Source organism: Mizuhopecten yessoensis, unplaced genomic scaffold (assembly GCF_002113885.1).
Source record: "Mizuhopecten yessoensis strain PY_sf001 unplaced genomic scaffold, ASM211388v2 scaffold6287, whole genome shotgun sequence".
NCBI classification, from domain to species: domain Eukaryota; kingdom Metazoa; phylum Mollusca; class Bivalvia; order Pectinida; family Pectinidae; genus Mizuhopecten; species Mizuhopecten yessoensis.
The window spans coordinates 396,823-423,349 of record NW_018406474.1 but is presented as its reverse complement, the minus strand read 5'-3'; the positions used below and the strand labels follow the sequence as shown (position 1 = coordinate 423,349).

Sequence of the window (26,527 nt, the reverse complement as noted above, 5' to 3'; positions counted from 1 at the left end):
ATCAACATCACAGCCAGTCTAACAGGGATCACCAATACACCCCCTAGTAATAACATTACTGATTCTATATCTATATATACATCAACATAACAGCCAGACTAACAGGGATCACCAATACACCCCCTAGTAAACATTAATGATTCTACATCTATATATATATATCAACATCACAGCCAGACTAACCAGGATCACCAATATACCCCCTAGTAATAACATTACTGATTCTATATCTATATATACATCAACATAACAGCCAGACTAACAGGGATCACCAATACACCTCCTAGTAAACATTAATAAATCTATATCTATATATACATCAACATCACAGCCAGACTATACTGGGATCACCAATACACCCCCTAGTAAACATTAATGATTCTATATCTATACATACATTAACATCACAGCCAGACTAACCGGGATCACCAATACACCCCCTAGTAAACATTAATGATTCTATATCTATATATACATCAACATCACAGCCAGTCTAACAGGGATCACCAATACACCCCCTAGCAAACATTAATGATTCTATATCTATATATATATATATCAACATCACAGCCAGACTAACCAGGATCACCAATACACCCCCTAGTAATAACATTAATGATTCTATATCTATATATATATATCAACATCACAGCCAGTCTAACCGGGATCACCAAAACGCCAATGATATAGTTGACACAGTTACATGCACATATAAAACCTGAATGACCCAGTTCTAATTGAGGTGTGTTGGCCTGACCCCGGTGGACAAGGTGATCCCTATATACACAAGAATCTGTGTACCAAGCATTGTGGTTGTGCTATAAACATATATACCAACTAAAGCTCCTACCATCTATCAGACCATCTCATAGAACGGCAATCGTTTAATGATAGGGGACGCATAACCAGTGCTAGACATGCTATATCAAAATCTTTATTATTTCAATTGCATTACAAGGATTCTTGTTTGAAATGATCTAATTACAAACATTATTGTCCAGATAAACAATAAACAATATATTCATAAAGGATAATTATTATGCATTTTTTTGAAAAATTGACATTCTAAAATAAGCAGAAACCAACAAAAACTTAACATTTTGGTTTCATCAGTTTAAAACTTAATACACATAATTTTGTGTAATAATTTTATGTCTATACATGTTTTATTTGTAGTTTAAAAAAGTATGTAAAAGATTGTACACAATATACTTTATATTACTTTCCCACAAACAACATATAATATGTACACAAATTACATGTAAAAGAAATAATTCTATACTCACTCCAAAAATAGATTTTACTGTTGAAATCATAGTAAATATAATTGTACAATCATTAAAGGATGTCAAAATATCCAGACTCTCTCATGTTTTGGACGAAGCAAGCAGTGAATAATCAAAATACCAATACAATACATTCCCTTTTACAACATACATATTTTTATACTTTTTTCTATGGGTAATTTTCTATGATCCACATACAGTGAAAACTTTCTAATCCAACATCCTGTGTGATACAGCATACTGGATAGCCTATTAGATGCTGGAATTCATAGGTCTTATTTGTTAATTTTCATAATAAATGTGGTTCAGTATTATGTTGGAGCAGACAGGATGTCGATCATAATACTCAGATGTCAGATCATACAGGATGACAGTAATATCAGGAGTCATGTTACACAGGATGTTTAATAATTAGGGATCAGATTACACAGGATGTCAGAATAAACAGGGCCCAATGAGACAACATTAAACAATACTCAGGCTCAGATTAGGCAGGAAGTTGGAATACCTAGAGATCATATTAGACAGGTTTCACTGTATAACATACATGTAGTTTAAATGCAACCAGACATATATAATGACAAACAGTCCCCAATGTCCTTCAGGAATAAATGAGTTATAGACAAGCCCCTCCTTCATAGATTAATCTCACTGTGTCAATAGAGTACTAAAGGAATACAAAATATAGGTAAATAGATTTCAAAATTTAAATTTGGACTTATTTGTCCTTATTTTGCTCTGGTAATGTGTTTCCAAGTCCTTACATCATGCTTAAAATACTTTTCTCAGTAGCATTTTAAGGAACTAATAAAACAACAAAAATTTCATTACAATTGTGAAATTAGAGACAGCAACACCTATATATATATATATGGCAAAACTTACCATGGACATGTTCTGTTCTTAACAACCAAAGTATACAGTCGGGAGCTGACAAATGAATAAACTTACCGTGGACATGTTCAGAGTTAATTTTTGTTGACAGAGGGAGAAACTTACCGCTGACGTGGTCTGGTGTTTACGACTGTAAGGCACAGCTGTCGGCGACTCCTTGGTTTTCGAACTGGCACAGGCACATTGCTGCTACAAACAGAAAAGTTTCTACAATTGTTACAGAGTTATAGCACAATGTCATGACGTCATGTTTATTGTCATTACTCTTAACCCTTTCACCACTGTAGACCATAATGGACTCATCCAGATCAATGCATGGTAGAGTCTACTAAAGTTACATAGGGGTGAAAGGGTTAAGTCACGATAGATTTACATTATTATATAAAATGTAATACATTGTATACACAAAAAAGTATATGACCTTGGTGTATCCATAAGCGAGGGAAATCGTGTGGTAAAAAAGGGAAATTCTTCGTATAGTAAGCTGTGAATGTGCTGATAACAGCTGTCATAATCAATTCACCATCAAAATAGAAGATAACAATGTATGGCAAAAGTTCAACTATGATTTATAGAATACAAAGAATAAGATTTAAATTGGAACTAAACTAGTGTGAAGAAATAAATCATCTAGAAATGGAGAGCAAACTTTCAATGATCAGAAAAGAAAAGTTAACTGAATTCCATACATGTAGGGATAAAAGGAAACTAAATCTACCTATATGGAATCTGAATCCAAAATTGATCATTAATGATGTACTATAATTATGCTTCATAAATAGGTTTTATTTTTTTCTTAGACAGATAAAAAATAGTGGTGAACATTTTCTTTAAGAACTTGGAATTTTATATATATATATATCAATAAATACTTAATCATTTTTAAAAATCAAATGGTGCACATAAAATGACCTATTTTTTAACAATATAAAAATAATTTTGACCAGAATCGAGGCCAATAGGTATAAATACCCTAGTTGATATAACTTATTTAAATGAATGTCATAATTTAGTTTTTTATTCCGAAAAGTCACTTAAAAATTTGCATTCATAATACAATAACATTCAACATTAAAAGAAATGATTTATTAAATGTATTCTGTGAAATTTATTAAATGGTATATATTATCAATTGTATTCTGTATCTTGTGAGGGGAAACGTGTCTCAACAAAAATCCAATGTAAAACAATATGAAATCAAAAATTGTAAAAAGAAAAACATACAACCTCAGAAACGAAAATGATGTTTTAAAACAAAACTTTGCCACAGCATGATAAAAGCCATCCTCGATATCCAGCCCACTCCTGAGTTACGCTCACTTTCACTCTGTGCACCCCTTGAATATGTCATAGCAAAATTGAAGGCATGAAGATAGCTGTTTGATTGGTCTCGGGTAAAAAAACCTGACCAATCGCTAGGATGATACCTGTCCTTTGTAGATTACAAAGGAGATACGCCTAACTTCAAAGCCTGTCAATTTTTACCGTTACATGACCGTGAGATTCTTTTGATGTATATCAAAGGATCGAACTAATTTTCTTGTCTCATCAACAAGGTGGCGCACAAGGAGCCTTCAATTTTGCTATGACATATTCCAGGGGTGTAGAGAGCGAAAGTGAGCGCAACTCCTGGATATCAAGGATGGATAATAGCAGACTTTAACAAGTCTGTCGATTGATCAACAGTGTCTAATTTCTAGTGTAATAACTGGAAATAAAGTAAAATTTTGTAACTATCAGAACTGTATGTGTAAATCAATTTCTACATCTACGAACAAATTTATAAAATATTAAAAATGTAATAAGACAATGTATAACACTCACATTTTAAATATAAATCTGTAAAAGCAAAACATTGTTTGTTAATGCCTATAATAATTTATCTATGAATGATATCCTCAGAAATTTTCATTTTTTGTTACAGTTAAAAACAGAATACTTCCCCTAGCCAAAATGAAGAAAAGTCTGACTCTGTGAGACCTGTTTTAGTTATTTCCCATAAGAAACTTGTATTTTCCCAGTTCATGCCGGCAGTATGTATAGCTAGGCTGTTGAAATAAAAGTTAAAAAACGAATTGTCTGTTAACATAGTTCTGTAACTTCAAAACACATGTGTCTATAACAAATATAGTTAAATTCATATCTATATATTAACTTATAGCTTTAAGCAATACACTAACTAACTAACTAACTTACCAGAAGGGACATGACACTTTAAATCTATCTACATCTGTAACACTATAACGTAAAATCAGTCTTCTATTCTCCAACAGTTATGATCAGGTGAGCTTTTACTTCAATGTTGTCATTAAAACTGCAGTGATATTGATGTTGATCTGAAATAAGAAATCAAGTGTAAGTAAGAATTAGTTTGACAGAATTCAAAAGCATAAATGTCCAATGAAGATAGCATTGGAATACATAATAAATCTCTATCTTAAATTACACACAATGTGTATTACATGTATGGAACAGTAACAGGGACATTGCAATGTAGTCATGTCATGATGTCATGCTATAAAATCAAATGCCACTATAATATAAGGTACATCAAACAGATTTCATTTTTTGTTAAACCAACTTTTGATACTAAAATTTCAACTTATTCCAACCAATGGTAAAAGCCTGTTTATGGTTTTGGCATATATATATGTTAGAATTTGTAGTAATTTGAAAAGTTAAAACACCTAGCAGATATTAAAAATATCCTTTAATACAGCGAAACTTTATTACTGCATTGCAACAAATATGCCTGTGTATTGCAATATACATACTGGTTTCTCACTATATTGTGACAGCCCTAGAGTACAGATCATATATAGAGTAAGGCACCTGAAATCATGAAGAAAAGTTATGTCTAAGACAATCATCAGTTCATATTTACAAGATAATGTATATTTTAATATTGGAACCTAAAAATGTATAGTAAATCACTGGCGTGGTTGTTGAGTTATCATATTTTATACCCAGTGATAGACTGAAAGTGTGAGCATCCTCAGAAGGTGTGAGGCAAGTGACTCATTTGAACAGATACAAAGGAATATTTGAGAAATCTATATACAAAAATAATTGGGTTTCCTTGCAATATTCTGCTTTGATACAAAACTTGGTTAACCATCGTTATGTTTAATTTACAATATGGCCAGACAAAAAAAAAACATGTTCCTGTAACATGTTTGACAAATAAATGGTAGGAAGGTAGGTAACAAGTTTTATTTTTTAAAATAATGTTATATGTTTTATATAAGAGAGTGATCTTTTTTTCAAATTAACATGTTTTTATTCAACCTTTTGCATATTATACATTTGACAGTATATTGTACATGTTAAAATTAATATATCTGGTATATAAATATATAGATCTGTGAACAATATACAATGAAAATTCCTCTTGACTGCCCATCTTATATTTTTCCTGGACACTGTTTTTATTTTTTTTAATTTTAATTTTTCGTATTCCATGGTTTTTTTTGCTATGATTTCTTCATATTGTATATACCTGTCCAGTTCTGTTTTAAAACCTAAAATACTTGGTATGCATTTTCTCAGTTTTTGCTTATAAATGTGAAATTTAGCGATTATAATTATAATGTTTAGAGATCTTATTTCTAAGAGAGTGATCTTGATTTTAACAAAGCTTTTTTGAAAATTGCCTTTAAAAGTTTAGGGTAGTCACAAATAATTTTGGTGCTGTTATGTATAAATGGAAAATGGATCCTGTACTGTAGGCATTATTCTACCACAAGGTCTTGTTTGCATTTGTATGAATATACATAACAAAATAGCCCCCTCAACTTATCATCAATGCTATGGGTGCTTTGGTAGGCGTCATCACCAACGTGCAGTCATTTCTACTGCATGTGTGCAATCAAGCCTGAGCTTCAGATCACTCAATATCCCAAGAATTATGGTTCAATCCCCAGCAGTGGCGGAAAAAGAGAGGGATGTCTCCTATGGTTTGTTGTTATCTCTCCGATGGCACGATGGTTATCCCCTCATGGGTTTTCCTCTACCACCAAAACTTCATTTTGTTCCCTTAGCAGTGTCGCAAAGCTCTACAGAGTTTGTTGTTGACAATGTACACCATGTAAAGAAATATTATTATATATTTACTTTGTGGCAGATCTTAATTATAGGATTGCAGGCGCCTTCTAGCCAGAGGGAATTTCCTTTAAGCTCAGTGGTAGAGCATCTGACTAGGAACCTAGGGATCGCAGGTTTGATCCCCGGTGGAACACACTATTCTCTTTCCTGTTACAAATTGTGTCTGTGACGGGTTCCTGTGGTGACATGGAGTTTGAACCTGGGTTGTGGTGTTTGAAGGCGAAAACATTTAAAAAGGGTGGAGTAGACTGTGGAAAATTTGAATTGTACACACATTGGATTACGATCGTCTTCTAGATTCGAATAAGAGGAAATTTCCCTTTAGCTCAGTGTTAGAGCGTCCGACGTGGAACCTAGGGATCGCGGGTTCGATCCCGGGGGAAGCACACTGCTCTCTTTCCTGTTACAATTTATCATTAATTTGCCAACATGACCTTTAGTCAGAGTTTCCTCTTGAAAAGTCTGGTGTTGCCCAGTGTTGGAACCAGAGTAAACTCTGGCTACAAACACCAGAAAAAGTATGTTCATCCAGTACTGTAATTATAATTAATTCAATCAAATACACTAGCAGAATTCAGGACATGCACCACATACAACATAATCGAACATATACAAAACCTACAACATAACTAACACTCCACTGCTTTTAACCTGTTTTTATCCTATAGCAAATAACAAAAAAAAATCAAAAAAAACCCCACTGTACATATTTAACGCACAATAGCACAACGACCCTACTTCCGTAATCGTCGGTATCGACGGAGGAAGTATATCAGATGAAGATGTCTTCTCTACAAAAAATATTATGAACAGACGAACTGTTGCAGATCATGAAGGGCCTACTCGATAACCGTGTGTCGTGTCCCGAGAGCTTTTAGTGTTATCACAATAATGTGATAAAATCATATTGTAAATGCATCACAACATGATTTCGTCTAGAATGCGTCATACTAGAAAACATATCACACACATTCAATTGCGAAAAACCTCTTATTTTACAAGAATGCTACCATTGGATTTCCTTTTCTGTCTGTCGATTGCTGTTGCAGGACAAAAACCAACCACAAACGTCAAAAAAAATCATAACATCTGGGTCGTTGACATGCTTACATTGATTCGGAATCGAAAATGCGCTTAATTTTAACACAAAAACGTTAACGCCCTTTGCACCATATCCTGATTAAGATTTTTAACGTGTGGCGATACCGTTGCAATTGGGCCACGCTCGGCTATTTCCGTGAATTCGACCACGCGCCGGACAAGGGCGAACTAGTGTAACCGGATTAAAGTAGCATTTGCTGGTTATAAGTCAGGCCACTGACTTTTTTTTTCAAATATTATATTCTCATTGGTGAATTGCTTATAGCTTATCTCCGACCCATCTCCTGTTACAATGATCACAGGGACCTGATAATTTGTTACATATATATATTTGGACCTGAAATAATGTGTTCAGAGTAATTTTACATGTTAGGGGGTTTAGATCGCTCGTATATATAAGCAATGGGGTGGCAATGTTACCGAAAGTCGATCTAAACCCCTCAACCATGTAAAATTACTCTGAACACCTTAGTTTAGGGCCAAATATAATATATATAACTGGAAAAAAATGCTCAGGTTCCTGTGACAATGATGCATGTCATAAACCCTTGTTTCAAATATTTGGTTTTCGCTTAACAAGGGATCCCCGTTCTCAAGGCTGTAAATAATGATATCTGCGGGATCGAAGACTTACAATAAAGAGGGAGCGGAATGTGCCGGATGTGGACTGGGTGGTCTAATGTCGGCGGCCTGGTAGCCGTCTAGAGTTCGGATCGAGGGCACTGGGTTCGAATCCTGGTATGGCCGTGCGATTCTCTTCTCCTGTTACGTACATAATCAAGGGTAACAGTAGCAGCTCATCGCACTACTACATCTGTAACATTGGTGAAGACGTAAAAATGCGGATAAAAGTAAATAAATAGACCCGAACACCAAATGTTTCCCATAATGCATTACGTTAAAGCAGCCCGTAAAAGGAACCTTGCTTAGGTAAGATTGCCTCCTAGCGATGTATTTTCTGATATTCTCACCACATTTTTTTTATTTTAAAATCAAAATCAACAAACTATCCCGAAGACGTGTAAAATTAGTCTGAACACCTTAGTTCATTAAGGTCCAAAGAAAGCTGTAACAAATGCTCAAGTCCCTGTGTTGTTAAAGTGGTTTCTCATTATTAATTTAAATTTGTATAATAATCTCTTGCACATGTGTACTACATGATGTAATTGTTACACATTTAACCTATGAGTCGGATGGCTCTCGAAAATAAAGAAACTGAAACTGAATTCATTCGTTTGAATTCGATGATGACTTAACTACTAGTACTTCAGCTTGTCTACATGGCATCGCAACCTTCGCTGAGGAGTAGGTTGAAAGTACTTCGCAGCTTTAGCACTTGAGACCTGTGAAGCCAGGTTATCGAACCCAGCTGTCAATCAAGAAAGTGAAGCGGCAGACAGACTACCACTATGTCTGCCCAACATAGACGACATGGAGCAATGGTCAAGTTAGCATCACACAAGGGTCCCTTTGCAGGTGGGAGGTACACATTGGGCCACCATTCGGCCATTTATAGGAGAAAACAGAAAGTAGACAATTTCGGGAGAGGAAAAGAGCATTCACGAAAGGACCATTGTGTTATCTTTGTGAAGGCGGAGACTTAAGGAAATGGCAAATTGGAGGGAGGCGTGATCCTAGCAGGAGATTGGGAAAAATACAAATAAAAAACAACAGGTGTTCGATCACCAGTGTATTGGTTTCTCAGCAGAGGTGACTTCAACACCGCTACATCCAGGTACTGTATTGTAATCCCGGACCCAAGCAGCTGGTCCTTGTGGTAGAACTAACGGTACCATGATAAGTCAAATGGTACAAGCACATGAGACGAAAAGGAAAATTACCCGCTGCTGGTTGACCGCCAACAACAAGACTGTGTCTGCTAGCTAGTAACGGTGTGTTGCAGGGTTTACCTGATCAATCAGTTTTCATGACGTTGGGGTTGTTAAGCGTGTTCTGTTCAGAACAAAAGCAACTGTTGGGAGTAGATAGAGAGCAGATAGGCAGAATTGTCCGACATCCAAATGGATATGGATAAAGAGACGCGAGGTGGTCAACAACAATTGGTTTAGACACGCAGACACGAAGATACGACAGTGGACAGTGATAGGCGAAGAAGGACCATCCTTCCTGTGATAGGCGAAGAAGGACCGTCCTTCCTGTGATAGGCGAAGAAGGGCCGTCCATCCTGTAATAGGCGAAGAAGGGCCGTCCATCCTGTAATAGGCGAAGAAGGACCATCCTTCCTGTGATAGGCGAAGAAGGGCCGTCCTTCCTGTGATAGGCGAGGAAGGACCGTCCATCCTGTAATAGGCGGAAAAGGACCGTCCATCCTGTGATATGCGGAAAAGGACCGTCCTTTCTGTGATAGGCGAGAAGGACCGTCCATCCTGTTATAGGCGGAAAAGGACCGTCCATCCTGTGATAGGCGGAAAAGGACCGTCCATCCTGTGATAGGCGGAAAAGGACCGTCCTTTCTGTGATAGGCGAGGAAGGACCGTCCATCCTGTAATAGGCGGAAAAGGACCGTCCATCCTGTGATAGGCGGAAAAGGACCGTCCATCCTGTGATAGGCGGAAAAGGACCGTCTATCCTGTGATAGGCGGAAAAGGACCGTTCATCCTGTGATAAGCGAAGAAGGACCGTCAGTCATGTGATAGGCGAAGGAGACCGTCAGTCATGTGATAGGCGGAGGAGACCGTCCATCAAGTGATAGGCTAAGAAGGACCGTCCGTCCTGTGATAGGCGAAGAAGGACCGTCAATCCTGTGATAGGCGAAGAAGGATCGTCCATCCTGTGATAAGCGAAGAAGGACCGTCAGTCATGTGATAGGCGAAGGAGACCGTCAGTCATGTGATAGGCGAAAAAGGGCCGTCAGTCATGTGATAGGCAAAGGAGACCGTCAATCCTGTGATAGGCGAAGGAGACCGTCAGTCATGTGATAGGCGGAGGAGACCGTCCATCATGTGATAGGCTATGAAAGACCGTTCATCCTGTGATAGGCTAAGAAGGACCGTCCATCGTGTGATAGGCGAAGAAGGACCGTCAGTCATGTGATAGGCGAAGGAGACCGTCAGTCATGTGATAGGCGGAGGAGACCGTCCATCAAGTGATAGGCGAAAAAGGACCGTCCGTCATGTGATAGGCGAAGGAGACCGTCCATCCTGTGATAGGCGAAAGAGACCGTCCATCCTGTGATAGGCGAAAGAGACCGTCCATCCTGTGATAGGCGAAGAAGTACCGTCAGTCATGTGATAGGCAAAAGAGACTGTCCATCCTGTGATAGGCAAAGGAGCCCGTCCATCCTGTGTTAGGCGGAGGAGACCGTCCATCCTGTGATAGGCGAAGAAGGACCGTCAGTCATGTGATAGGCAAAAGAGACTGTCCATCCTGTGATAGGCAAAGGAGACCGTCCATCCTGTGATAGGCAAAAGAGACTGTCCATCCTGTGATAGGCGGAGGAGACCGTCCATCCTGTGATAGGCGAAGAAGGACCGTCAGTCATGTGATAGGCAAAAGAGACCGTCCATCCTGTGATAAGCGGAGGAGACCGTCCATCCTGTGATAGGCAAAGGAGACCGTCCATCTTGTGATAGGCGGAGGAGACCGTCCATCCTGTAATAGGCGGAGAATACCGTCGATCCTGTGATAGGCGAAGGAGACCGTCTAATCCCGTGATAGGCGGAGAAGACCGTCCATCTTGTGATAGGCGGAGGAGACCGTCTATCCTGTGATAGGCGGAGGAAACCGTCCACCACCCTGTGATAGGATTGTGCTAATATAAACAGAAGTATGTCTAACATTAATTGTGGTTATCATTTTAAATCAAAGACTCGTAAGGTATAATTAATAGAAAGAGCATACCAACAGTAATGTGATACCTATAATACCGGTTCGCCGCATTTCGTTTAGTATATAAGCTGTTAAAGTAATTTTCCACGATTTCATATTCCTATACAGGCGTTTCTATATTTATTTTATAGGGTAATTATGTAACATATGCAGTTCTTCTATTTATAACACATACTCATATGAATTTTCCGTCGGTCTGTGTGTACGTAAATGTAAGCTGTAAGGGACTTTTTAAACTGACACGTATCGCGGTAATTTTTATTTTTATGGTATCTAATGCCAAGGACGGCAATACTATTACGCCACATTTAACATGTACACACTTTTTAATACTAGCCATGCTATAGTTGAAGCACCAAAGCGGAAGCGATGTGACATTATTATAATATATATATCCTATGTACATGTATTTATGTTTGTTATTTATAGCACCGGATCATCAACACAATAAGAAAATAACCAGAAAAGCACCGCTGGAAGTAAATATTACTAAACGGTATATGTCAGGAGACTTGGAAACACCCCAGGGTAAGCAGTGGAACAGGAAATGAAGATTCCAAGTCAGATCACAATCTATATAGTATATATTGAAAGTCAGTTTGGCACTCTACAAGAGTCCCCGGTAAGCAGAGGACCCATACACCTAGCTGTGGGAACCGTATAGTTTGTAGGCCCGACCGTTTCAATTGGTCCAATAATAGAAATAATCAAGAAATTAAAACGATCGGGCCTTTTATATAAGCTAGTTCTCGCAGCCATCCGCGAAACCCACTAACTGTAGGGTAACGTGTGAAGTGGTCTTGTGTATTATTAAACTATAAAAGTCTTGTATAATATAAATATATATATAACATAATTCACATAGTATATACTTATTCACAAGCTACATAGTATATAAGTATCCACTTTAAATTAATATTATCTGATAGGGCTCCTGCTCAATATATCTTGCCTTTCCATATTAATTTTCAGACTGAATTCGTTTTCAACAGGTAGAGTTGATGGGTTTTTTTTCTGTACATACGCATAATAAAAAATGTTGTCTATTTTCAAATTTTCCCTCACTATATTTTTTTTAATTTATTTCCCGTTCAACAGTTTTCCGGCATGTGTGCGAATTGATTTCTAAATAAATGTTTTAATTGAGCCTAAAGTTTCTAATTCATTAAAAAAAAATATCACGACAATATTATTATTTCAGAAGAATTAGATATAGAGAGTTAAAATATATATGTCGCTGTCGGAAGATAGCATAATGTGGGAGAGAAAAAAAATCGACTTTTTTTTCAATTAAATCAGCGACCTTGTAGTATATATATAAGTCTCTGATTCAATCACATAACAATTTACCTTAGGAAAATCCATTAAAAATGTAAAACTTGTGACCCATTTAGTGTAAAAACAAGTGATGGTGGCAACAAACAACATTGTTATTATGAAGCAACTCATTATGTTAAAATCCTACCCGACAGTGTATCGGCAACTTAAGGAACATGGGCCTATGGTAATATATCATTGTTATTTTGATTAACCGGGATTCTCTCTTATTTTTAGCACAGGGGGAATTCCCCTTGCTCGAGAATTTTCCGCGGGGAGATTCCATGACGTCATCAGTCGACAGACTGAGAAATTTTCCTCCGGCCTGCACAAGTGAAACGATACGGGATACACAATGTCTTCTTCGGTCAAATTGTTGCGCAGTTTATGCCGTGTAGCATGCACATCCAGGGTTTTTGCAATGAGAGGAACAACTCCTCATACAACGAAAACGATTTTACCCCCGCTTCAGCAGGCCGTAAGATGTAAGTGATCAAGGGTCATTGAAGGAGAAATTTCAAGCTCATCTGTCCTATATTCACACATTGTTTTTCTTATGGTCGATACTCATTGAATGTCTGATGTAATTATATGCTACTTGATTGCATGCATCATTTAAGAATATGCGTTATGCCACTTTGTTTGCAAAAACATTTTTATTTTGGACGATATCTGTTGTCAGACGTCAGACGATATAATAATGAAATTAGGTCATGTAAACAAACAAGCAGAAATCCTTACGTCTCGGGATATATCAATGTGATTTGTCTGCTTAACGAGTTGTTATCATGTTTTAAAACGATAACTATGTATAGACATTGTTATTTGGTGCTATACAGGTTACAAAGTATATAGGTTATTTATTGTATACTGCTGTAGACTTGGACAAGTCCGTTTTTTTTTTTTTTATATGCCCAAATCGCCATATGACTGTTGTCAGTTTTCTTAAGCTTTCCACATAAATTTATACTTTTCATTACTATCTAATTGTGAAAATAACAAAGAAGTTGGTGGAATAAACTTATTTTTTGATGGGCGCTTCTTGAGAGGGGGTGGGGTTAGGGGTTTCTAGCGAGTCTTGCAACTCCCCCTCCCTCCAACCTGTTTTTATTTCAACTGAAAATCTCTTCATTTTTTTATAAACCCTCAGGCCTTAGTTTTTACCTTTCTCTGTTTCAATGTTGAATGGTGTAAGTACCCAAACATCAACCTCAACAAATAAAATTTGCCTATAGCTTTGCCAAGTTTGAGCTTAAGGTTGATTATATCCCAAACCCAGAAAACAATTGCAGATAAATGGTGCGCCAACTACACACAAAGCTTTGGCTTTAGTTCTTGACATGTTAAGAAAAATATCTTCATTCCTGTGCTTGGTGTTAGCTTGAAATAATTCCTCAAACACATGAATCTCAAATGTTTAAATGTAAATTATCTACCATCATCCTTGCTTGATATGTGTACGAGCACTCCAATATATCTATAGGGTGGTTCATTGGCAAATCATTATTGAAACAGTAAAGTAAAAAAAAAAATGAGATGTGTCCCCTTTTAAGCTAAATTAAAGTTATTCAAGTTTCTTTCCAGGTTAAAATTTTGGGGGTAATTCATATAAGTTTTATAAAGGCCTACCATTATACAATATGTGTGCTAGCACACTGATGATTAACATGGGGGTCATTGGGGGGTTTACCTTGAGGGCTGTGGGTGACTATATGATAAAGAGAACAATGTATTAAATAAGACAGGTCTAAACGACTTTGGCACCTTGTTTGGTACAACCAAGACTTTATCTTTTATATCTATCAGGGGCATCTCCATCGGCACAGTTTGATCCAGACGACCCTCGTACATTTTCCAATAAGCACTGGGAGGAACGTCTGACTCCTGAGCAGTACTTGGTGTGCAGAGAAAAACACACAGAACCGGTAAGGCTTTACCTTAGTGTTGTCTTTCAGGCTTTCAATTGTGCTGATATGACTATCATTAGATCATTTTCCAGGTACAGTGCAGATACAAATTAGTAATTTTGTAAAATAGAAATAAGTGTTATTGATATCAAAGTTTTACTTTCTACACAAACAATGTACATATTAAACGTGTCACATTTGTGTAGAAAGTAAAACTTTAATATCACATATTTCCAAATTGATGAATCTTATTGAAGATATTAAGTATTTTTCTTCATCTATACTATCACTTGTGGCTATGGAAATAAGTATTGTTTTGTTCTGCCTTTCAATGGCGCCAATATACCATTAATGTATCTTCAGAAATTACTAAACTTCCTTTTTCAGCCTTTCACTGGTGCCTATACAAATAAGTTTGAGAAGGGAATGTATGACTGTATTTGCTGTAGGGCAGAACTGTTCAGGTAAGTCAAGTTTTACCTCTCCTGGCACAAGTTGTTTACAAACCAATTATCAGTTAGATGTTAAACCCATTGCCTCCTGGCACAAGGTGTTTACAAACCAATTATCAGTTAGATGTTAAACCCATTGCCTCCTGGCACAAGGTGTTTACAAACCAATTATCAGTTAGATGTTAAACCCATTGCCTCCTGGCACAAGGTGTTTACAAACCAATTATCAGTTAGATGTTAAACCCATTGCCTCCTGGCACAAGGTGTTTACAAACCAATTATCAGTTAGATGTTAAACCCATTGCCTCCTGGCACAAGGTGTTTACAAACCAATTATCAGTTAGATGTTAAACCCATTGCCTCCTGGCACAAGGTGTTTACAAACCAATTATCAGTTAGATGTTAAACCCATTGCCTCCTGGCACAAGGTGTTTACAAACCAATTATCAGTTAGATGTTAAACCCATTGCCTCCTGGCACAAGGTGTTTACAAACCAATTATCAGTTAGATGTTAAACCCATTGCCTCCTGGCACAAGGTGTTTACAAACCAATTATCAGTTAGATGTTAAACCCATTGCCTCCTGGCACAAGGTGTTTACAAACCAATTATCAGTTAGATGTTAAACCCATTGCCTCCTGGCACAAGGTGTTTACAAACCAATTATCAGTTAGATGTTAAACCCATTGCCTCCTGGCACAAGGTGTTTACAAACCAATTATCAGTTAGATGTTAAACCCATTGCCTCCTGGCACAAGGTGTTTACAAACCAATTATCAGTTAGATGTTAAACCCATTGCCTCCTGGCACAAGGTGTTTACAAACCAATTATCAGTTAGATGTTAAACCCATTGCCTCCTGGCACAAGGTGTTTACAAACCAATTATCAGTTAGATGTTAAACCCATTGCCTCCTGGCACAAGGTGTTTACAAACCAATTATCAGTTAGATGTTAAACCCATTGCCTCCTGGCACAAGGTGTTTACAAACCAATTATCAGTTAGATGTTAAACCCATTGCCTCCTGGCACAAGGTGTTTACAAACCAATTATCAGTTAGATGTTAAACCCATTGCCTCCTGGCACAAGGTGTTTACAAACCAATTATCAGTTAGATGTTAAACCCATTGCCTCCTGGCACAAGGTGTTTACAAACCAATTATCAGTTAGATGTTAAACCCATTGCCTCCTGGCACAAGGTGTTTACAAACCAATTATCAGTTAGATGTTAAACCCATTGCCTCCTGGCACAAGGTGTTTACAAACCAATTATCAGTTAGATGTTAAACCCATTGCCTCCTGGCACAAGGTGTTTACAAACCAATTATCAGTTAGATGTTAAACCCATTGCCTCCTGGCACAAGGTGTTTACAAACCAATTATCAGTTAGATGTTAAACCCATTGCCTCCTGGCACAAGGTGTTTACAAACCAATTATCAGTTAGATGTTAAACCCATTGCCTCCTGGCACAAGGTGTTTACAAACCAATTATCAGTTAGATGTTAAACCCATTGCCTCCTGGCACAAGGTGTTTACAAACCAATTATCAGTTAGATGTTAAACCCATTGCCTCCTGGCACAAGGTGTTTACAAACCAATTATCAGTTAGATGTTAAACCCATTGCCTCCTGGCACAAGGTGTTTACAAACCAATTATCAGTTAGATGTTAAACCCATTGCCTCCTGGCACAAGGTGTTTACAAACCAATTATCAGTTAGATGTTAAACCCATTGCCTCCTGGCACAAGGTGTTTACAAACCAATTATCAGTTAGATGTTAAACCCATTGCCTCCTGGCACAAGGTGTTTACAAACCAATTATCAGTTAGATGTTAAACCCATTGCCTCCTGGCACAAGGTGTTTACAAACCAATTATCAGTTAGATGTTAAACCCATTGCCTCCTGGCACAAGGTGTTTACAAACCAATTATCAGTTAGATGTTAAACCCATTGCCTCCTGGCACAAGGTGTTTACAAACCAATTATCAGTTAGATGTTAAACCCATTGCCTCCTGGCACAAGGTGTTTACAAACCAATTATCAGTTAGATGTTAAACCCATTGCCTCCTGGCACAAGGTGTTTACAAACCAATTATCAGTTAGATGTTAAACCCATTGCCTCCTGGCACAAGGTGTTTACAAACCAATTATCAGTTAGATGTTAAACCCATTGCCTCCTGGCACAAGGTGTTTACAAACCAATTATCAGTTAGATGTTAAACCCATTGCCTCCTGGCACAAGGTGTTTACAAACCAATTATCAGTTAGATGTTAAACCCATTGCCTCCTGGCACAAGGTGTTTACAAACCAATTATCAGTTAGATGTTAAACCCATTGCCTCCTGGCACAAGGTGTTTACAAACCAATTATCAGTTAGATGTTAAACCCATTGCCTCCTGGCACAAGGTGTTTACAAACCAATTATCAGTTAGATGTTAAACCCATTGCCTCCTGGCACAAGGTGTTTACAAACCAATTATCAGTTAGATGTTAAACCCATTGCCTCCTGGCACAAGGTGTTTACAAACCAATTATCAGTTAGATGTTAAACCCATTGCCTCCTGGCACAAGGTGTTTACAAACCAATTATCAGTTAGATGTTAAACCCATTGCCTCCTGGCACAAGGTGTTTACAAACCAATTATCAGTTAGATGTTAAACCCATTGCCTCCTGGCACAAGGTGTTTACAAACCAATTATCAGTTAGATGTTAAACCCATTGCCTCCTGGCACAAGGTGTTTACAAACCAATTATCAGTTAGATGTTAAACCCATTGCCCATCACTAGTTTCCTCCCACATCAAAAATCCTGTGCATATTTCCATCAAGGCCAGCATCTTGATTGAAATAATTAAAAAAATCTGATTTCAAAATTATTGTAAAATAAATAAAGTTTCTTGATTTATGTAGAGAAGAAAATGCTAGTGTGCATGCATTTACTTACTCACTGAAGAATTTATATAGGTAACTAATTCTGAAGCAAATATGTATAAATTAACAGTATATTGGACAATTAGTTAATAAGGGGAGACATATTTTGTTCACAAAGACAAATCTCTTGCTATATTTTGTATGCAGCTTTTTGGTGAAGGACTATTAATTGTGTCAAAATGGATTACCTTGAAATTATAATCAATCATAATGTCTAGATTAATATTTGGACTGTAACCTTCTTCAGTAAACGTCTGTCGCACTGTTCTAATGTTATTTTGAAGTTAAATAAAAATAACAACAGTCTGTAATGTTGAGCAGCACTGACATGTGGCACATAAAGAAGCCACACTTTTCAGAAATGTACTATATGTATTAACTCATTCACCCCTGAAATTTCATAATGAACTATTCCAACCATTGAATTGGACAAGTTCAAGTGTGTCTTCAGGTGTGAATGTGTTAAAATTGTTACATTAGTACAAGTATCATTGATGAAACCACAAGTTTCAAACCCCATTCTTGACAGATTTGTATCACTGGCACTGGAGAGATCACCCTTGTCAGATTCCACCCTTGATAATCGCTACAAGTACATTAAAAACAAAAATGCTTGACTGTTGCAGAGTTATAAGGTGAAGAGACCACACTTATTAGACAATTTTAGCTTTCACAATGAATTTAAGTTAAAAGACCACACTTTCAAAGGATGCCACTCCTGACAATATAAGTATGCACACCCTGAGAGATTCTCCTTCTCAGACTATCTTGCATCAAAGTAATGTTAAAAGGGAATTGGACAAAAAGAGAAAACCCAAATGTGATGAAAGTGTTAATACTGATGCATCTTTTCTAGCTCAGAAACAAAGTACGACTCAGGTACTGGGTGGCCTTCATTTACTGCTGCTCACAGTAAAATCCCCGGAGACGAGTCCAGCTCCAATATCCTGAGAAGGTCAGACAACAGTGATAGCATGGTCAGAACAGAGATTATCTGTAAAAAGGTAGGTCAGGGCAGAAGTCATGGCTATATAATCAGAAATGTAGGTTGGGACAGAAGTCATGGCTATAATCAGAAATGTAGGTTGGGACAGAAGTCATGGCTTTAATCAGAAATGTAGGTCGGGGCAGAGGTCATGGCTATAATCAGAAATGTAGGTCAGGGCAGAGGTCATGCACCAGAATATCAGTCTGGATGAGGGTTTGGGTTTATACAGGAATTTAGGTCAAGGTATACGTAGAGGTTATAATCATTTACAGAATTTCAGGGAAGAAGTTAAGATTACCTATAGAGATGTAGGTCAGAGCAGAGGTCATGCATGGCTATAATCAGAATTATCGCACCTCGGACAAAAATGTCCAAAATCCATTGGTTTAGAGCTGTCACGTGGTGACCCTCTAATTTTCTATATAGGGTCAGTAGGATTCCATTATAGGGCAATATGGCCGCCCACTGCTCACCGCTTCAAAACTAAAACAACAGATACCGGGTACCTGAATATTCTGAAAATGATACAATGCTCACCGTAATTCCCATTCGCTACATTGTATCGTAAAATGATAGGAGTTGCTTCCCCTACGCCAGGCAAAATTAGTAAGACGCTGTCGTAAGCGACCGTCTTTTGTTTTAGCGTGGGTGCCGTCCCCTTATCTAAGCGTTTCGGTGACACTGAGAGACAACAGCACAACAACAACATGGAGAGATTTGCGCAGACGACAACGGAAGAAATAGACAAGAAGGGACTAAACAGTCACTTTCATTTTAAGCAAAAAGGGTCCTCGATGCGATAAATTCGTTATATAGTCAGTAACTGACTATATAACTAATAATGTAGGTCGGGGCAGAGGTCATGCATCAGAATATCAGTATGGACAAGCTTAAAGATTAGGGTTTATACAGACATTTAGGTCAAGGTATACATAGAGGTTATAATCATTTACAGAATTTCAGGGAAGAAGTTAAGATTACCTATAGAGATGTAGGTCAGAGCAGAGGTCATGGCCATGTACCAGAATATTGGTCAGGACAGCTAGAGGTCATGGCTATAATCAGACATGTAGGTTAGGGCATGTTTAACAATTATTTATGGAAAATATGTAATGTATTGTTGTACATGTTTAATATAAAACTTATCTGTGGTAATGAATAAATATTCACGGTCAGTGATTGAGGATTAGTTTGGGAACGGATTCTTCCAGCAGTTATCTTTATCGTCTGTCTGAGGATACACATTTTAGTTCTGGAAGAATGGTTCTTGTTTGATAAAGTTTTGTCCTGATTTCTGTTATGCTGACAGTCACACATGCGTAATTGGTTTAATGTTTCAGTGTGATTCTCACCTCGGCCACGTGTTCCCAGATGGGCCAAAGAACACGGAAAGGTTCTGTATCAACAGCCGGGCCCTGTGGTTCCGAGAGACCTAACCAGACATCCTTCCAGTCCAGTCGGGTAGCGAGTGATCAGTACGCCCCTCCTGGTTAATTTAATCCCAGAAAGTTTACAGACAGAAAAAATGGCACAACCCTAAGACTCAAATGATGTTCTATTTATTTACACAACAGAATTTCTCATAAGTTTTAAGAAGTGAGTCCAGTTAAACAGATATTGCAAATTAATAAATCAGAAATGTCCTGGTAATTCATTTACTATATTTATCCAGCAAATACTTACAAATGCTATTTCATTGTCCTGCAATAAGCCCAACCCTACTTTGAATGAGAGTTCATGTGTTGGCCCCAGGGCTTACTGCAGGATGAGTACAGTATACATGTATGTATGTTAGTTAAGTCTCAGGAAAATTACAAAGGATGTGTTTTAAAGAAGTTTCATTAGTATGTTGACTTGAGAAGAAATTTTACTGTACAGGATAGAAATTCAGGGTCATTAGGTGCTTGTTTTACAGACAAATGCAAATACCTGTGTGTACAGGTACATGTATTATATAGGAATAGGAACTGTTCATTTTTGAAAAAAATATCTATGCCTTGAAATATTTACCAGACAATTTTTTTTCATTGAATTATTACAAATTTGCTAAGTCATATATGTAAGTGCTAAACCATATGTGATACCTCTAGTATACTTTTCTTTTTGACCAATTACATGTAACTTGCAGTTATAAACAAGTTCGAAAAAAATATATTTGACATTTTCGGTGTATGGTATTAAATGGTGTATACCCATATACAATGTAAGCCAAACAATACATGTTAATGGTATATCTTGTATCACAACCTGCACAATGTAAAATATACCAGTAAGTGTTTTCCTGAAACTGTCCCGGAGCATAATTACTTGCTGTGTTCTTTTACAATAATCAATTGTCTAATGGTAGTGCCCTCCAAACCAAGTTTGGTGGTTTATTGTTTTGACTGTGTTTCTAATCGTAATTAAGGACCCCAAACAAAGTTTGGTGGTTTATTGCTTTCGATCCATTTCATATTATTTTTCTTTCTTCTGCCATGAACATTTTCTGAGAAGAAATGTCAAGAGATAAGTTTGTGGTAACATAACGAAACTTCCACTGCTATGGATAAGCATGTATAGATGTCTATCCAGCAAAGTTATAGTTTCAGGATTGTAAAGATTAGGGCTGCAACAATATAATATGTATTACGATTCTGTGGTCACGATACGATACTGTGGTCTTGATACAATACGTATTACAATACTGTCGTCACGATACGATACGCATTACAATACTGTGGTCACGATATGATACGTATTACGATACTGTGGTCACGATATATGTATTACGATACTGTGGTCACGATATATGATACGTATTATGATACTGTGGTCACGAAACGATACATATGACGATACTGTCGTCACGATATGATACTATCACGAATCATATAGTAACAGTAGAAGCAAAACGGGCATGACTTTTAAAGTTTCACACAATTCACGTCTTCCGGCATTCAGGCAGAGCTTGAACTGTCACTCGCCATGTTGGAATCAATATGAATAGACTTAATTCAGAAACGACAAAATCCTGAAAATATTCTATATTCCTAAGTGTATCATAACCTCCCAAAAATTATTGTGTATCATACGTTATTAAAAATAACGCGATATATCGTTGCATCCCTAGTAAAGATAATGGCTGTGGCATTTGATTGGTTGTGACAGATGTGCTTATAAGTCATCTATTAGGTCATTTGTTCCTACTTCATTGGAACGATAGGTAAGTTTATGACCTGGATCCTAATTGGTCCAAATTGAAATGTCATCTTCAACATTTATTGTGGCATTGCAAACACTAATCCAAATTAACTGGCTATTTCCTCTTAAAATTATAATTAAATTTAGATGGTCAGTTATTTTGGATTGTGCAAACTCCATTGGGACTTCTGATGAGACAACATGGCCACTGTGGTCAGGCTTTTGATTGGACAAAATTTAGGCGTTAAAAGTTAAGGTATTTGTAACGGGGGATTTCTGTAACACCCCTACCTGAGAAAGTCTATTCAGATAACAGAATTGTAAAGAGTATACAAATCTGTTCACATTTTCAAGTAATTGTCTGCCATCATTGGAAGGTTTTTCTTGAACGTTTTATTTTTGTTTATTTTAGCGGAGCAAACTTAAAGCGTATTATATATTGATTTGTTTTATTAATGGTTTGTTTCCAGTTAGTTATAATTATTGTTTATTATATATGTGTGAAATAATTTGTTTTGAAATCTGTTCTTACAGTAAATAATACAATTTGATAGGGAAAAATACATGTTGCAATATTATTGGGAAAAATTCTGTTCAAATGGATTTGCATTTTTCTAATTTTTTTTTCTTTTCTTACACTTGACTTTTATTTTGATAAACTTGAGATCTGATCTGAAATGAATCTTAAAAAATAGAATATTAGCATTTTTTTCTGATCTCAAAGTTATCTATTATCAAATTCACAAACTCGAAATAACTTGACAATTAATAGAACCCATTGTTCTAATATTTTGAGGCTGTGTGTGAATACAAACAAGAAGTAAGACCTTCGAAAAGGTGCTGACCATGTTGATTTTATCTGCTATGTTGGTTCATCAAAATTAAGGTAGATATCAGATTCGGCAACAACAAGAAAGTTAAGTTATTTTTGTTGCTATTTTTGAAATTAATTAATTTTGTTAAAAAAGGGGGTTAGGGCATTGAAAAAATGTCTTTGTTTAGCTGTAAAAGCACTTTATAAATGTTAAAGAAATGAACACAAGGACAGAAGTCTTACCTATATTTATTTACAATTGTGGTATTTGTTCTGTTGAATTCTAGTGTGTATCTTAATACATATAGTCATGTATATCGATCAGCAGTATATGTTAAATAGATATCAAGTTTGTGATAGCTATTATCTAAAGTCACTAATAAAGTAGGATATAAATGATGTTTTAAGGTGATTTTTTTCTGAAATTAAATAAATTTTAATTTACTTGACATGCAATAAATATTGGGTATTTATATTGAATATATGTCATTTTCAAATTGCTCAGAAAACTGCACAAAGCCAATTTGGTCAGTCAATGAGATGATGTGTATGGTACGGTACCAGAACATGACAACGAACAGAAGCTCGAGTTTTTTGCTCACAATTTGGAATGGATTCTAATTAATCATTCTTCTGTATCTATAAAAATTGACGTTCCTTTGTTAAATTTACAAAAAAACTCCCTATTTAAATAATGTTTGAATCACAACAAATAGAATTTAGTTGCAATATCAACATTAAATAAACCCCACACAAGAATATGGACTCAAAGATAGAGCTAAGATATGTTTCATTTAGATAAAAATGAAATGATTATAATTATATGCAAATGTGGTTTCTCGAAAAACAAAAAAGCATTGTGCATGGAAGCAATTTACTGATGAGAGATTTGTATAATTTTTTTGATAAAAGAGTAAGATTATTTTTAGTCTTTAAGTCGTAATCTTCACTGACTAGTAGTTTTAATTAGTCATTTGAAAATCTGTATTTTAAAATCTCAGGACTTCCTTCTTCAATTTTTTTCTGCAAAATTCTAGTCTAGTTTTTAGAATCTGATCAATACTTTCAAAGTTTGATCCAAATACTCAAAATACTTAGGGCTGGAACTTCTGAGACAAGTATACCACCAAGTTATTGCTGTCAAAAACTCACTAAACAAACAAATACAGAGATACCTGACGGCAGTTGTAGTTATTTCAGTGCAAAGTAAATATTTAGGAAAATATTTTTGAAAGAGACCTGCACATGGTATTTTCCAGCTTATTGCTAGTCTGACTCATCATTCTGCTTACAATGATTATTATTCCTGGTGTAAATATTTATAGTTGTATTGTACATACAATATTTTCATAGCCCTCTTTTGTACAATGAAATCCTGTAATTGGACCCTCTGGGAAAAGTCTGGTGCAATAAACTTCCTGATTAACAGATCAAGAATTAATTCAGAATTTCCTGAGACATAAAGAGTCCAGAATCAAGAAAGGCAACGTTCCAGATAAAATCAGCTTCGACACAGCTTCTGCTGTACTTTGAGTGAAGAGTGTAGGGTATTGGTCACTGGTGCATTTAAGTCACTTATAAAGAGAAAACAATCTCTGTGGTTTAGAACGGAAAATCTAGATCTGTATGTGCTAGGTGGTATTTAAGGCACTAATTTAGATTAGGGATGAGCTACCAATAGCAAATACATTTAAAAATTGGCCTGAGAACCAAGTAATTAATTTTATTTGGCCTTACCGCATACAACATATGTTTGGGTTTTAGAATACAGTCATAGAGTAAAGTCAAAGGCTAGAGCCAATTGTGTACATCATTGCCAAACTTTACTGGTTGGACCAGGGTTATTGTTGTGATCTTTGTCAAATACTTTCAAGGGGGATATAACTCACTTCTAGCAGTTTAGGACAAAACACCAGCAAGAAAATTAGTAGCTGTGAAAAATCCTTTTCTTGTTACCTTGATGTACATAAATACTTCTTGGTTTTATTGAACATTGACAATTTCTGTTTGTTGTTGATATACTCTAAAACAAAAAGGTTTCAAGCATGTCTTGAAATATGTATGATTTTCATTTAAAACAATTTATTCTGTTCTGAAGTCTTTGCGCTCATACTTATTCGAATATTTTTACATGTTATATGGAAATAACTGAAATATTTTGGAAAAAAATAATTACCGGGTGTGTAATTTCTTTTTAACTTATCATCATTTATACAAAGATTAACAGATGATTAAAGCCTGGATTAACGAATTTTTGAAGGTGTTGCATCAAAATAACCCGTACCCAGATATACTTTCTGTTATTTGACATGTAATACAAAGGTTATTTGTCATCAAGTAGAAAGGGAAGTAACTCTAAAAAGACAAATATAATTTATTTATTTATCTGTTGTTTTAGACTGTTGAAGGATTGTGTAAAACTTACAGCTACCCGACTTTTAACTTTAGTGGAATAAATGTTTAACATATTTCGTATTATTATTTTCAGATGTTAATGAGATGAAAATTCATGTAGTATTGTAATACATGCTATTTGACATCTTTGTTATATATTATGTATCAGTTGTATGTAATGAATTTCTCATGATTTTTAATAAATTGAAAATAAAGTTATCCTGATTTTGCTTTGATAATTTGTGGGTTTTATTTTTTAATGACATGTGCATTTTCATATTATTTGCTTACCACACAATGCACAGACATTATGGATATGAGTATATATGTATTCATTTAAGGATTGAATCTTGCCTTGGTCGATTTCATTGAGTGATGAATTGAGTTATGGTTTTGAAACAAATTTAATGAACTGCGAAGCAGCTCATGTTGAATTTGTTTCAAGACCAGCTCAATTCAAAATTTGCATCACAGACTTAACCTTAAAACATTTGATTTCATGTTTTGCATTACATTCTTACAACAATCTTGAAAGTCTTGCATTTAAGGATTAACTGTATATTACCTTACTGTGACATATACACCTCCTTTCCAAAAAGATTTCTACACTAAGAAACCTGTTAATATCTTGTTGAGATTACTTAACACAAATTAAAGTTGTACAGTGTTAAGAAGCACACTTCCTTAACTCATAAGGTCAATTATATTATATATGGAAGATATCAAAGATTGGATATTGGAAGAAGTCACTATTGGGTGTACAAGTCCAGATTTACAATATTTACATGTACGAGTCTGATGTATCGTATTTGGATACAACAGAATCTAAACAATACTTTGTATTAGAAGTTGAATTTACAGATAAATAAAGGTTGCTTCATGATACTTAGTAGCTTAATGACAGACATACAAATGTGTGCTGATGTACTTAGTAGCTTAATGACAGACATACAAATGTGTGCTGATGTGCACATATAGTCCTGTTCAATTTGTTTTCCTACAGAGAACTTGCATGAATGTAAGTATATTAAAAAAATATGTATGTTTAGGATTATAGTTGCATATTCATCAAACAAAACCTTCCATTAACTGTTTTAATTTTTATTTCGTATAAACCACTATCTAAAAAGACATCTGAATAACGTTGACCGAGATAAACAAAACCCATACTGACTGTACATTGTGACTGCATTTATTATTGATATGTGTACAAAATCATGGACAACAAAGAAACACTTGAAATTAATACTAACACTCATATCACAGTATAACAACTCGCTTCCCCCTTTGGCAAAAACTGACTGAAGC

General features: G+C 36.0%; 2 protein-coding genes across 8 annotated transcripts in view; one reads left to right on the top strand and one right to left on the bottom strand.

Moving 5' to 3' along the window:
- Positions 1-7,394, bottom strand: part of LOC110451921 (STE20-related kinase adapter protein alpha-like) — a 30,029-nt gene extending 22,635 nt beyond the window's left edge. For 3 of the 7 annotated variants that reach the window (XM_021500149.1, XM_021500148.1, XM_021500152.1), the window contains exons 1-3: positions 7,295-7,394; positions 4,377-4,516; positions 2,286-2,369 (exon numbers count right to left, since the gene is read on the bottom strand). In XM_021500149.1, coding sequence (XP_021355824.1) covers positions 2,286-2,369; positions 4,377-4,388 — 96 coding nt within the window. In that variant the 5' untranslated portion in view covers positions 4,389-4,516; positions 7,295-7,394. Of the gene's footprint in view, positions 1-1,286; positions 1,304-2,285; positions 2,370-4,004; positions 4,020-4,376; positions 4,517-4,954; positions 5,153-7,294 lie in introns of those variants that run through there. The other 4 variants (XM_021500154.1, XM_021500153.1, XM_021500151.1 and 1 more) reach the window with 4 other exon arrangements.
- A 5,420-nt stretch (positions 7,395-12,814) lies between these two features.
- Positions 12,815-25,449, top strand: LOC110451919 (methionine-R-sulfoxide reductase B2, mitochondrial-like). Its single transcript, XM_021500145.1, has 5 exons — positions 12,815-13,036; positions 14,358-14,476; positions 14,846-14,922; positions 18,700-18,847; positions 20,172-25,449. Exons 1-5 carry the CDS (start codon positions 12,907-12,909, stop codon positions 20,265-20,267), a joined length of 570 nt encoding a protein of 189 aa, XP_021355820.1. The 5' UTR covers positions 12,815-12,906; the 3' UTR covers positions 20,268-25,449.
- Positions 25,450-26,527: the final 1,078 nt, after the last annotated feature.